Raw genomic sequence first — 13,379 nt, forward strand, 5'->3', positions numbered from 1 at the left:
TCGGAGCATAAACCGATGTTAGCGAACACAAGAAAACTACTGGGCTGCTTCTCTGCTGGCACGAATGCTAAGCAGCCCCGGAAACACACTCTAGGCAGGCTTGCGCCTCCCCTGCCCTTCCCTTTTGTGGGGCTGACTATAAAGCAGGTGCCTCTCCTCCTCTGGAAGAATGTGCTGGGTCTGAAAGAGGAGCCTGAGCCCACAGAGCTGGCTGAAGAGGATCTTGGTGCCTGACTAAATATTCTTAAGGACGCTTTTCACCCCAACCCTTCACCTTAGAGCTCTTAACTGTTGGTCCGAGCTCCGTCCCAGTGCGGTAACACACAAGCGAGCGAGGGTGCCTGTCTCTGAAGTGACAGGCTGTCCCCTCCCAGCTGCCACCCCAGGTTCCAGGGCTGTAGTGCTCGGAGCCAATCATGCTTGTCACTTTCCCAGCAGGCTCAAGAACTGAATGGCATGTGAAGTCCCCTCTTGGCCCAATGGCAGCCTCTCCGCTTCAGAGGGGAGGCTTGTTGGCGAGGGATGTGGGGAGCTGGTGCTGTGGCTAAAAGGAGACCTTCTCCCCAAGCTCTGGCCACGGGCGCACTCCTAGCACTGTAATTACAGGGAGCAGATTTTGCACGGGGCTTTTGAGCAGCAGCACTGGACACCTGCTGTGAAATGTAACAAAGATCTCAGCTGCTTTGTAAGGGTTCACGTCAGCCCTGCCCCCCTTGGTATCGGCACCAAGTGTTTATTTGGAGCCTTAAATGCATCATCACATTCCTATAAAAAGCTACTCCAGAGAGCCCCTCTGCAGAGGGGCTGCAGACACTTCACTCCGCAATGGCCCTTCTGCTCTGGAAGCAGCAGCTGCTGCTATGCAGCCTAGAGCCAGTTGTTGCTACACCTGCCTGTGACCAAAATGGGGGCGTTTTGAGGCTCCCAGCCCGACTGAACAGGATGGGGAATGAGACTCGTTTATTTGGGATTCTCCACCAACTACATGGAATGCAAAGTAACAGTGAATGTGTAACGCCGTGCTCCCTCGAGCACTGCGGATCTGGGCTATGGTCCCACAGGGCTAGATGTGCATCAGAAGCAGAAAGGTTATTGATGCTCCTCCAGAGAGCTCCCTGCCCTCCCTAGAACAGGCGCTGGGGATGGGACGGGAGCTCCGGACTGTCTGTCCAAGGAATGAAATGCCCAAGTTAACAAGTGCTGTTCCAGAAGCACTGAACACTAGAAAGACGAGCAGCTCCCAGCCCCCCAAAGGCAGAACTGGGATGTCCCAGGTCGACCCTTCCTGCAACCAGACGTGTCTCCACTGGAGATTAGCATCGGGCTGGAAGCTGGTATGGCTCAGCCTGTAATGCTCGTTGTTCACTGGTGCCGAAACACGCTGTGCTAGGAGCTGCAGCTGGTTAACAAGCTAAATCCAAGTGGGAGCTGGAGCTGGCGGCAGGTTTTACCTCCACTCAGCAAGAGCGAGGGCGGGTGCCGGGGAGAGGCTGCCGCTAGACGTTTCGGTTCTCAGTGCGCTTCACACTTGGCACAGGAATTCGGGCTAGCAAAGGGTGTGGTGGAGGTGAAGCCCACGCAGCGAAAAACCGGCACTGTCCTGAGCGGCTCGGTACTGAACGTGGCTTGTGCCAGCTGGGCTGAGCCTGGCTGGGACTAGGGAGCGGCTTTTGGCACCTCAGGACTGGGAATTTCACTCGATGCCCAAGTTTCTCAGCAGAGTGCTGACCTGGTGGAGGTACTGGGAATCCGGGTAGCCATTCCTGCCAGGGGAGAGGAAGAGGCGTGAGGCAGCAGCCCCACTGGTAACGCTCAGAACATGTTCCAAACACTATCCCCTCCCAACGGCTGCAGGAAGTGGGGGGCATCTTTCCCTATTCCCCCCACACCCCATTTCCCAGATGGGGAGGGAGCCGGTGGCCCCAGCTACAGAGGGAACCTCTCAGAGCTTGGCTGCCCCACGCTCCCAGCCCCGGAGCAGGAGGTGGCCTAGGTCTGGAGCAGGAATTGCCTTGCAGAGGTGGAAAATGGCCGGTGGGGACGGAGTAGCAAGAAACATTTAAAATGGCATTTGGATGCTGCTCTTGCTCATTCATATCTTATCCGACAAAATGGCTGCTGCAGCCTCGCCAGCCAGGCTGAGAGAGGGGCTCTGCCCTCTTGAGCCAGGGCATGGAAGTGGCTGGGGGGCTCAGAGTCTAATTCCTGGGCATGGTGCTGTGTTGCACCACTGGCGGGTTGGCTCCAAGGCCGGCTGCAGCGTTGGGTGGCTGGGCTCTGGCCGGTGCTTGCACGCCAAGCCTGGATACAGCACAGCACCCAGGCATCTAGGGCCAGGCCCTGTTCCTCTCCCTCCTAGGCCAAGAGCTAACAGGCCAAAAGCAGCCTGGGCCCCAGCCCCCCTCCAAACACCACCAGCACTGCTCAGTACCTGGCCTTGCCCTTGTCGAAAGAGGTTTTGTGGGGGATGAGGTGCCACATCACTCTCTCCTCCCCATCACAGGACTGGATCTGGAAGGTCAGGCCCTGCTCAAACGCTTTCTGCAGCAGCTGAGACGTCTTCTTCCCCTCCCTGTTGTCGGGCAGGAAGGCGTGGAAGCGACCACCCCTGTACGGTCTCCCGGGTTGGGGGTCTCCAGCCTTTAAATGGCGGTGTGGAGGAGGGGAGAAGGAAGAAAGTCATAAAATCAGCCCTGAGCAGGAGTTTGTGCTGCTGGGACAGGGCTGCTCTCAGGTTTGCCTGCTGGGAGGCCAGACAGGTTTCGTCGCCTGCCAGGGCCACGCTCCCCGGGCTGGGAAGGCAGGGTCAGTTTGTAGGACCCAGCCCCTGCCCTGCCCAAGGAGCGAGCCGGGAGTGCTGCTGCAGCCGGAGCGCTGGCTAGTTAGCAGGGGCAGGCAGCGAGAGGAGGCTGCTAGTGGGAGCCATCTGTGGCCTTTCCTACCCTGGGTCATGCTCACACCCCCCCTGCTCAGCACTTCTACACAAAAACCCTACTCCCCCCGGCGGGTCACTTCTCTCTGCAGTGCCTCAGCCCTGGGGTGCACTGGGGGAGGAGACTGCTCTGGGCTATTGCTGGCTTGGAAGGGAACGTGGGAAAAGCCAGAGCCCCCGTCAGCCAGAGATGAATGGTGTTACACCTCATTCAACTCCCCGCTGCTGCTGTGCCTGCAACAACCTCCGAGCGGCCGGGCTGCGTCAGACCAATGGTTCAACCAGCCCAGTACCCTGGCCCTGACAATGACCGGTGCCAGGTTCCCCAGAGGGAATGAACGGAGCAGGGCAATCACTGAGTGATCCGTCCCCTCGCCCAGTGCCAGTGTGGCAGTGAGAAGGTTAGGGACACCCAGAGCATGGGGCTGCATCCCTGCCCATCTTGGCTAATAGCTACTTTTCAGTTCTTTCTTGAACCCGGTTATAGTTTTGACCTTCGCAACATCCCCTGGCAATGAGTTCCACAGGTTGACTGTGTGCTGTGTGAAGAAAATACTTCCTGATGTTTCTTTTAACCCCATTGCCTAGTAAGTTTATTGGGTGACCCCTGTTCTTGTGTTATGTGAAGGGGTAAATAGCACTTCCCTATTCACTTTCTCCGCACCAGTCATGGTTTTATGGCTCTTCTATCGTATCCCCCCCACCCCGAGTCGTCTCTTTTCCAAGCTGAACAGTATTAATCTTTTTAATCTTGCCTCATATAGAAACTGTTCCACAGACTTAATCATTTTTGTTGCCCTTCTCCGTGCTTCTTCCAATTCTAATATATCTGTTCAGAGATTTAGCAGCCAGATCTGCATGCAGTATTCAAGTTGTGGGCGTACCATGGATTTATATAGTTGCATTATGATATTTACTGTCTTATTATCTATCCCTTTCCTAATGGTTCCCAACACGCCATTAGCTTTTTCGACTGCCGCTGCAGTCATTGAGCAGATGTTCTCAGAGACGCATTATCTATGACGACTCTAAGATCTCTTTCTTAGTGGTAACAGCAAATTTAGACTGCATCATTTTGTAAGTATAGCTGGGATTATGTTTTCCAATGTGCATTACTTTGCGTTTATCAACACTGAATTTCATCTGCCAGTCCGTTGCCCAGTCACCCAGTTTAGTGAGATCCCTTTGTAACTCTTGGCAGGCACCTTTGAACTTAACTACCTTGAGTAATTTTATATCATCTGCAAACTTTGGCACCTTCCTGTTTACCCCCTTTTCCAGCTCATTTATGACTCTGTTGAAGAGCCCTGCTTCCAGTACAGATCCTGGGGGACCCCACTACTTACCCTGTCCACTGTGAAAACTGGCCATTTGTTCCTCCCCTTTGTTCCCTGTCTTTTAACCAGTTACCGACCCATGAAAGAATCTTCCCTCTTCTCCCAGGACTTCTTACAATGCTTAAGAGCCTTTGCTGAGGGCCCTTGTGAAAAGCTTTCTGAAAGTCCATGTACACTATAGCCCTGGATCCCCATTGTCCACATGCATGTTGACCCCTCAGAGAATTCTAACAGATTGGGGAGAACTGATGTTCCTTTTCAAATGCCATGTTGATGCTTCCTCAACAAATCGTGTTCATCTGCGTCATAATTCTGTTCTTGGTGTGCTTGGACTACAGCTCATTCCCAGCTGGCACCCGTGCTCCCCTTCTGCCTGTGTTATCCACCCACCTCTTCACGTGTGAGCTCTTTGGGGCAGGGACTCTGTCCTGCGTGGGCAGTGCCCAGCACAACGGGGCCCTGGCTTCTGACCAGGATGCCTAGGCATTACCCCAAGTCCCACAATTAGGGGGCTGGAAAGGCCCTGGTGGCAGACTGTGTGTGTGGCCTGGCTACCTACCTCCTGCACACCGTCAGGGATGTCGTAGGTGATCTTGAGCGTTGGGTCTCGAAAGTAGCCGGGCAGGCTCTGGGACAAAGTCACGACCTTGAATGTCCCTTTAATAGTCCTGGCGCTCTTGGGGGAGCTGCAGCAGGCTGGGTGTGCGTCTTCAGCTGCAAAACAAGTCTGGCACAGAGAGTGGCCACACTGGGCGCGGCAGGTCGCTGTGCACAAGCTCTGGCATGCATCACACTTCCCAAGCTTGTGCTCATGGGCTCCCTGCCCAGGGCTGGGACCTCTTCGCTCCAGCTCCGAAATCGCAGTCTCCTGTGAGTCCCCATCTCCTGCTGAGTCCCCCTGGCCTGGCTTGGAGGCTTGTTCTGCAGCCCTAGCTGGCAGGACAGTCCCAGAGCTAGAGAGCCAGATGGGCAAGGACTGCGGGGCACCATCTGCTGCATGAGCAGGGGGCCTCGTGCTTCCCCCTGCTTCACTGGGGCCTCCTCGGCTCTTGTCTCTTGCGAACTGGAATCTGTCAGGCAGGACTCGCTTTATCCTGGCCGTCTCGGGCTCTCCAACTGGCCTCTCCCCCTTCTGCAGCTCCTGGGGGTCCCCTGGGCTGAGGCTCTGCCAGCCTGCCAAGCTGGCATCAAGGAGGCCACTGCCACTCACGTCCTGTGAGTCGCTGGGGTAACTTGGGTCCTCCTGCCCCAGCACCTGCTGATAGCTGCTGGTTCTCGTGCCATTCCACCTGGGCCCAGACAGTCTCATGGTGTCAGCACCATTCAGCTGGGGGGTGCTCTCCGAAACGTCAGACAGGCCGGCTGTGCTGCTAACCTCCAGCTGCTGCAGTCCCTCCTGGCCATGGCGATATTCTGCAGCCAGCGCTGGGTACTGGGTTTTCACCTGCTGCGTGGGGCTTGGATATTCCTCGGCCGGAGATCCCTCCAGCCCTGGAGACGGGGAAGAAAGTGTCAGAGCACTTCGCCTCCTGGCAGAGAATCTCTGGAAGGCCTCATTGACTCTAAGCAGTGTTTCCTTGGGGCACATGAGATGCAGTTTGTACCTGTCTTTGCTGACTCTGACCTGGGCAGAGCATCCTTTCAAGAGGCTACACAGCTCATTCAAAGCCTCGTCGCTGGGCCCCTCCACATCGAGTTCGGAGTAGCTCAGGCTCTGGCATACAAGAGCAGGACACACCATCTGGCACAGAGCCTCCATTTTCCACCTGGCTTGGAGGAGCTTTGTCCTGTCCTCAGCTGTGAGCGTCAGCACGGTGCAGCCTTTGCTGCTGTGCTCTGCAAGCACGATGCCTCCCTCCCTGCACAGCCCACCAATCGCAGAGCCATGAATCTCTTTCAGATAAGCCCAGTGCACAGGATCCATGCTGATCTCCTCACTGACCCCACTGGCTGCCCTGCTGGGGTCTCTGGGCGTGTCGCTTGCCTTAGACTTTGGAATGGAGAAACTATTGGAGCGTCTCAGCGGGGCGCTAGACTCGGGCGGTTTGGAATCTAGTGCTGAACAGGTCCCTGTGGTATCGAAAAGGCTCAAGGATTTGAAGGCACTAGACACGCTGCTAATGGACTGAGGCTTTACAGGACCGGGGCTTTTCCAGCCCCCGAGACTCTGCAAAGTGCTGCTTTCTTTGCCTCCAACAAACAGAGACAGCGTCTTGGGTCTCAAGAGCAGGGGGGCCCCCTTCCTCCGGTCCCAATCCTTCAGCTCCCTCTGCTGAGCCTCTGCCGCTGGCCCAGTGAGGGCCGCAGAGACGGGCAGGTGGTGCTGACCGCTCGGTGGTGCTGGATCGCTCTGGCCCGGGGCGCCAACTTCCTTTAACCAGCTGCCAGGAAGCTGCATCTGCTCCGTGAACAGGGAGCTGCGATCCAGCGAGGGCCATGCGCTGGAAAGAGCCGCGTCGTGCTTTAGGAAGCTGAAGTTGGCGGCTAGCTTGTGTTCACCTTTAAACTCAAACTTGCCAGGGCTCAGTCTTGGGGGAGAAGGATCCACCGTGCCCAGTCTGGCATCCCCTCCACGAAGGGCAGCTGTGTAGGTGGCCAGGGAGGCGTTGGACGGCCTGAGGTCGGCTGTGGCTGTTCTCCCAGGGTTTCGATCTTGGATGTATTGTTTGGCCTGGGAGACATCGACCAGATTCCCGATGAGATAGAGATGCCGCTCATCTTCGTGACAAAGGAGCAGGGGGCACAGTTTCTGCAGGTCCTCTAGCAAGGCCCTCTGAGACGGCATGTCACTGCTCAGCTCCCCCTTGCTGATCTTCTCCTTGCGCAGACAGGCTTCCAGCTGCTGATAGAGGTGCAGCAGTGCCAGGCGGGCTTGCACCACGGAGCTGATGTCCCCCGTGTTCTTGGAGGAGGCCTGGAGGTAGAGAATGGCGATGCCGTCGCTGCTGACGTCCACCACGTCGACCTCATGCTGGTGCAGCACCCGCTGGTACCTGTCGCTGCAGAACTTCTGCATGTACAGGTAGATATCTGCATCCATCACCAGGGAGAAGTCCTCCAGCTGCTCCACAGCTTCTCCGTCCACAGGGTCCCTGCGCAACGGGGGCTCAGACGCCTCCTCATGCACCTGGCCCGGACTTGGCTGCGTCTCCACCCTGGACTCTGGCAAGGGGGAGCCGGGCCTCTGCTGGGAAGCAGACATCCCTGTGCCCGTGGCGGGGGGGCTGACTCCCTCTGGGGGGGCCTCTCCAGCTTGCTGGCTCCTTAGCAGCTCCCTGCTGAAGGCCTGCAGCTCCGTGAACGGCCCCTTGACTGTGCACAGCGTCTCCTTAGGGTCGAAGCTGAACTGCACGGCACCGTAACGTTTGCGCAGGCTTCTCAGGAGGGTTTTGCCATCCAGGAGCCTCCCGTAGTCGATGATCATACAAACGCGCACGAAGATCTGGGGGGACAGGACCAGAGGACTCAGAGGGCAGCGACTGATGGCAAACAGCCCCGCTGCAGGAGGGAGACGACCCCCCAACAGGCGCCACTCCACCACCCTGCCATCATCAGGACAATGGCAGCTGCACCGCGGCTCCCAGGGTCACTTCAAGGCCCAGTGCCAAGTGCCCCCACTTTCCCTTCCAGCCTGTGTTTGCTCTCCCCAAGGGCAGGCAAACAAACCTACTGTAACTTCGTGTGGCAATCGCTGCCCATGGAGACGGAGAGGGTGTGCCCAGGTGGGAGTGCATGGAGCCAGGCAGAGAGCTGCCTTCCCGATGCAGGCTGTAGCGTCAGGCAGCAATTAATGTGGGAGGGCCGTGTGGCCAGGCCTGACAGAGCCAGCGGCCTGGAGCAGAACTTCCCCTCCACACGTGGCACAAAGGGCTTGGTGCACCGGGTGTTGCCTGCTGGGAGGGAGCAGGGAGTGGCGCCGAGTGTGACTTTTAATACAGCCACAGCATCTCCCATGTGCGCAGCGAGCTCTGCAAGCAGCCCAGGCCCAGGGATCCCCACTTCCCGTTTCTATTACTTGCACGGTGCCAGGATCTCAGCCACCTCCCACTCCCTCTGCTCTGGCTGCAGTGTGCGTGGTAGGCATGAGGCTGCCTGTCTCTGACATCATACATAGTTGCCATGGAGATGACTGTGATGTCACAGACAGCAGGTGCTGACTGCTGAGTACCAAAGCCCAGAGCCGGCAGCTGCCCCAGCATCATGAAATGAGAGGAAGGGCAGAATTACCGCTCAGGCTCTGACACCAGCGCTTCCCCTGAACGCCCCCGAGGAAAATCGCCTGCTTTCCTGGCTCATGAAGTGGCAGAGAAATTAACAGAAGTCCCTGCCTGCCATGTGTGAGCAGATAGCTGGGCTTAACGACTCTCCCCCCCCCACCATCCCCCGCTGCTGTTCCCTCTGCACTTGGACAGGTACGAATGCAGACTGACCAAGTGTAAAATTGGGCCCTGCCTCGGGTTATCAGCAAAACCCCTTTTAAATCCTCATTTGAATACAAGTAAAGCGAGTTTGCTTTAACTCTAATTAAGATTAACAGGATTAGCAGTCTCCTCCCTGCGTATCTATGGCAGCTGCGATGTTCTGGGTGCCAGCGGGGGCTCTGGGAGGAGTGTACGCAGCCGGGGGAGGCCCTGCCCGCCTGATCCTGCTCGTTACCTTGTCAGGGCTCAGCTCGGCTGCGTGCGCTGTCACTGTCAGCGGGTACGTCTTTCCACCGACCAGCAAAACATGGTTCTCCACCTCCAGGACCCTCTGAGCCACTAAATCGAGCAATAGACATGTGTCAGCCAGCTGCACCCTGCCCTGGGCTGTGCCACTGGGCTCCCCAGCCAGACAAGGCCCAGAGAGATTCCTCCCTCTCTCCCACCGCTTTCTTGGGGCAGCCCCTTGTTGGACGCTGGGAATTGCACCAGTTGCCCTCCAGGATGGCGGACCTAATGCCGCAGGAGGTGCCCTGGCCTCTAGGCCCCTGGGCAGAGCTTCCTGGTCTGCCTCCATGGCCCCAGGACATGACTTAGGCCGCCACGTGCTGCCTGGCGCAAGCGCCCTGCGTTACCTCCCGATTCCTCAAAGGTGACGAGGGCGCAGGCAGGGGGGCCAGCGACGAACGCAATGTCTGCGATCTCTCCGCCGCCGTTGCGGGCGCGCAGGAAGTGAATGGTGAGCTTGTCGGCGACTCTCTCCGGCGGGAGGTCTGTTGGGATCCCCCCAACGCGCACTGTCCGCCCTGCCATGCTGCCGGACCCTCCTGCAGGGAAGGAGCACAGACGTAAGCCAGCAAGCAAAGCTTCCAGCCCACCCGCCACGGCTTGTGGGCTGCCCCTCCACTCTGGAGCCAGGGATCTGGGCTCGCAGGCAGGAGACCTGGGTTCTGTTCTGGTGCATGTACCCTGCCTAGCAAATGTTTTAATGCCACTCTCCTCACTGCAGCTAGGTCACCGCCCCTCTCTGTGACTCAGTTTCTTCACTTGTACAAGGAATTGCTGCACGAGGGCTTGTGCAGCTGAATGCAGGAGCATTTGCACAGCACGTTTGGATCCGCAGACAAAGCCTGTTGTTACGCAGGGGAAACTTGGGCAGCCCTAGCACACCTAGCGTGAAGCCTGTCCCTTCACCACATGGCACTCACTGGGAGCAGACCCTACTGGGAATCAGGAAGAAACCACCGTGTCCCCCGTCACTGGAGCACAGCTGAGCGTAGCCTTGTCTCCCTTCAGCCTGTACCAGACAACAGCCTCTGCCCAAAGCACTTGGTGCAGACGGGGTTGGTCTGGGGAGCTCTCATGGCCGGAGGAAGATGTTCCTCCCCTGCCCCTGTCCTCACCCAAGGCCCCATTTGCCCCAAGGGAAACTGAGGTTTCTGTTGGATTTGTATCTCAGCAGCTCTTCTCCAGGGAGCCTGAAAGTTCCAGCCTGTTTTTTCTGCTTTCGAAGCTCCTGCCAAGGCGGCCAAACCTCCGCCACCCCTTGCAAAGGGGCGTTATTGACTCTCTCTTGCAGCGAGCAATAGAATGGCCAAACGCGGCAGGCCCCAAGCAGCGCCCTCTAGTTCCCGGCTGCGTGAGGGTGGCAGCTGGCGTCAGGGCCCAGCTTCCAGGGGCCAAATGAATAATGCACCTCAGTGCCACTCTTTGGAAAGGCATGGGGGGGGGGGAACAATGCTCAGTCTCTGCGAAGGGCTCCAGGGTCTGTGGTCCAAGCCTACCTATCATTTCTCTGCTCATCCGCAAGCACAGGGGCTGAGCTCTTGCATTATTCATGAACTTCCACTTAACATGCAAAGATGCAGCTGAACACTCCATAAATATTTATTAGGCCTCCGAGAGGGGAAGCCTCTGTTCTTGCAAATTCTCATTAAGCCGGGAGGAACAGACTGAGAGGTGCCACGGTGGGAGCCAGAGCCAAGGGGCTCTGCCAGGCGAAGGACAGCACACACACCACCCTTCAGGGTGCAGGGCAGGCCCACACCCCGCTGCCTCCCCTAGACCAACAGCCTATGCCCCAGCTAGCAGCCTGCGTTTCTGCTGCCCTCCCCCTCTACTGCTGCAGCCAGGAGCGATCTGAGGCCTGAGGAAAAGCCCCGTTAGCTCCTGCGCACTTGGCCTCGAGGCTGGATCAGGCCCCGGCGGAATGCGCCCTGCTCAGGGGTTTGCTGTGGGTGCCTGAGCTGCTACCATACCAGCTGCATTAGAGCCAGGGTCTCTCTAGGGTTTTTATACAGCAGCCGCCCCTGCGGTCCCCAGTGGGAAATGGGCGCAGGGTCCCCCACCTGCCCCCAGGAGTTCAGGTGTCCATAGCACCAAGGTTCCTGTGTCACAGGCCCAGCCTGAGCACGTGGCGCCAGGGGTGCCTCAGTCAATCAATAACAAGACTGGGAAGTTTTAATATTTAAACAAGCTGTTGAATTTTTCAGCATGAAAGGTAGCAGCAGCAGGGCTCCCTGGAGCTGTGCTAACAGCTGCCTCTGGGCTTTCCAGGCTCTTTGCAAAACAGCAGTAGCAGCAGTGAGGCAGGAGCCATGGCACTGCAGGAGGCGATGGCAGCAGCAAACTGCAACTTTGGCCATGGCCTCCATGGCCACTGTCCCTGCAGGGCTTCCCCAAGGGGCGCCGGGGGATGGACGCTGTGTTAACAATGCAGCCCTGGGGCGAGCAGAGTGGCCTCATTCTGCTCTTGCTGTCTGGGGGCTGCCAGCCTGATGGGCATGCCCTGAAAGAGAGGTGTATAGAAATGGCACCAGCTTCCCCCCGCCCAGGCGGTGTCCAGTGAGCAGCCAACTATGGCACCTGGTTGTGCAACTGGAGCCAGGGATCCCATGGGACTCCACCCAGGCACCAGGGCCCAGCTCCATGGTGCCAAGGGCCAGATCCCGGCCCTAGTAGCTTGGTCCCCACGTGCTGCCAGGGAACCAGGCAGGTGCAGGGCGGGAGAAAGGTGGGTGCTGGGTGGGTGCCGGGCAGGAGGCAGCCGGGTGCTGGACACGTGCCAGGCAGGAGGCAGCTGGGTGCTGGGCAGGAGCTGGGCGGGTGCAAGGCGGGAGGCAGCTGGGTGCTGGGCGGGTGCAGAGCAGGAGCCAGGGTGCCAAGATGCAGCTGGGTGCTGGGCAGGAGCTGGGCGGGTGCAAGGCGGGAGGCAGCTAGGAGCCACGTGGGTGCAGAGCAGGAGCCAGGGTGCCAAGATGCAGCTGGGTGCTGGGCAGGAGCTGGGCGGGTGCAAGGCGGGAGGCAGCTAGGAGCCACGTGGGTGCAGAGCAGGAGCCAGGGTGCCAAGATGCAGCTTGGTGCTGGGCAGGAGCTGGGCAGGTGCAAGGCGGGAGGCAGCTAGGAGCCACGTGGGTGCAGAGCAGGAGCCAGGGTGCCAAGATGCAGCTGGGTGCTGGGCAGGAGCCGGGCTCTGCTCCAGGGCAGGCCGGACCCCTTTGCTGACTCCCCACGTCCTGGCAGCGTGGGGGGGCTGGCGAAGGGCAGGCCCAGCCCCCCCGGCCTGCCTGGAGCAGGGGGCACCACCTGAGCAGGGGCTGGTGGGGGAAGCAGCGGCTGGGATGAGGCTCCCGGAGCCCCCCAGGCACCCAGCCCCGCACCGGGTGATGCTGGGGCCGCATCTTGGACACAGGAACAATGGGGGGGGGAGCCGCTGGAAACCCTGGATCTGCTGTTGGTTATTAGTGCTCCGAGGAGGAGGGGGGCACCCCAAGTGCCGCCCCCCCCCCCGGGACGGTGCCCACAGCGTGGGGGGTGGCAGGGCTGGGCCAATAACCGCCCCCGCCCCCCCCCCACTGCGCACGAGGCCCCGGCCCGGGGGGGGGCTATGGGGCACTGCGGGGGGGGCTGCCCACGTGCGTGGGGGGGACTTGCGGCCCCTTCCCGGCCCCCCGCCCCCCCCGGGGCCCGGTACCTGCGGGCTCCGCTCCCGGCTCCGGCCCAGCCGCCGCGGCGGGGAAACGAAAGTGAAAGTCCGGGAGGAGCCGCACCGCCCCCACCCCTCCCCCCGCGGCCTGGGGGGGGGGGTGTCCCTCGTAGCACCACCACCCGTACAGCCCCCCCCCCGGCCTCTGACTGCCCCCATAGCCCCAGCCCCCCCCCCACACCCTGGAGCCCCCATCGCCCCTGTCACCAGCCCCCCCCCCCGCCTCCCACCGGGCTCCCATAGCCCCAGCCCCTACAGCCCCCCCACACACACCCTGGAGCCCCCATCGCCCCTGTCACCAGCCCTCCCCCGCCCCCGTCCGCCTCCCACCGGGCTCCCATAGCCCCAGCCACTACGGCCCCCCCGCCACATCCTATAGCCCTTGCCCCCCATCCCCCCAGCTCCTGCCCTCCACACCCTTATGGCCCCATCCCCATCTTAGGGCCAGCTACCCCCCTCCCCCCACTCTCCCTTTATCTTGTCCCCTAAATTTCAGGGGGGAGCCATGTTAGTCTGTAGCCACGAACACAACGAGGCGCCCGGTGCCACCCTGCAGACTAACAGGTTTAGTTGGGCATTGGGGGAAGATGCAGCTGAAGACGTGGGGTTTTTTCACCCACGAAAGTTTGTGCCCCAATAAAGCTGTTCGTCTTTAAGGTGCCACTGGACTCCTCATTGTTTTTGCCCTAAACTAGGGTGATCAG

General features: G+C 59.4%; 1 protein-coding gene across 1 annotated transcript; it reads right to left on the reverse strand.

Moving 5' to 3' along the window:
* Nucleotides 1–940: 940 nt before the first annotated feature.
* On the reverse strand, nt 941–12,719 carry LOC115638954. The gene is made up of 6 exons (XM_030541143.1): nt 12,664–12,719; nt 9,326–9,517; nt 8,926–9,029; nt 4,829–7,711; nt 2,432–2,640; nt 941–1,763 (listed from the first exon to the last, which is right to left on the reverse strand). The coding sequence occupies exons 2-6, from the start codon at nt 9,501–9,503 to the stop codon at nt 1,694–1,696; spliced, it is 3,444 nt and encodes a 1,147-aa protein (XP_030397003.1). The 5' UTR covers nt 9,504–9,517; nt 12,664–12,719; the 3' UTR covers nt 941–1,693.
* Between the last annotated feature and the right edge of the window lie 660 nt (nt 12,720–13,379).

Source organism: Gopherus evgoodei, chromosome 23, assembly GCF_007399415.2.
Source record: "Gopherus evgoodei ecotype Sinaloan lineage chromosome 23, rGopEvg1_v1.p, whole genome shotgun sequence".
In the NCBI taxonomy this organism is placed as follows: Eukaryota; Metazoa; Chordata; order Testudines; family Testudinidae; genus Gopherus; species Gopherus evgoodei.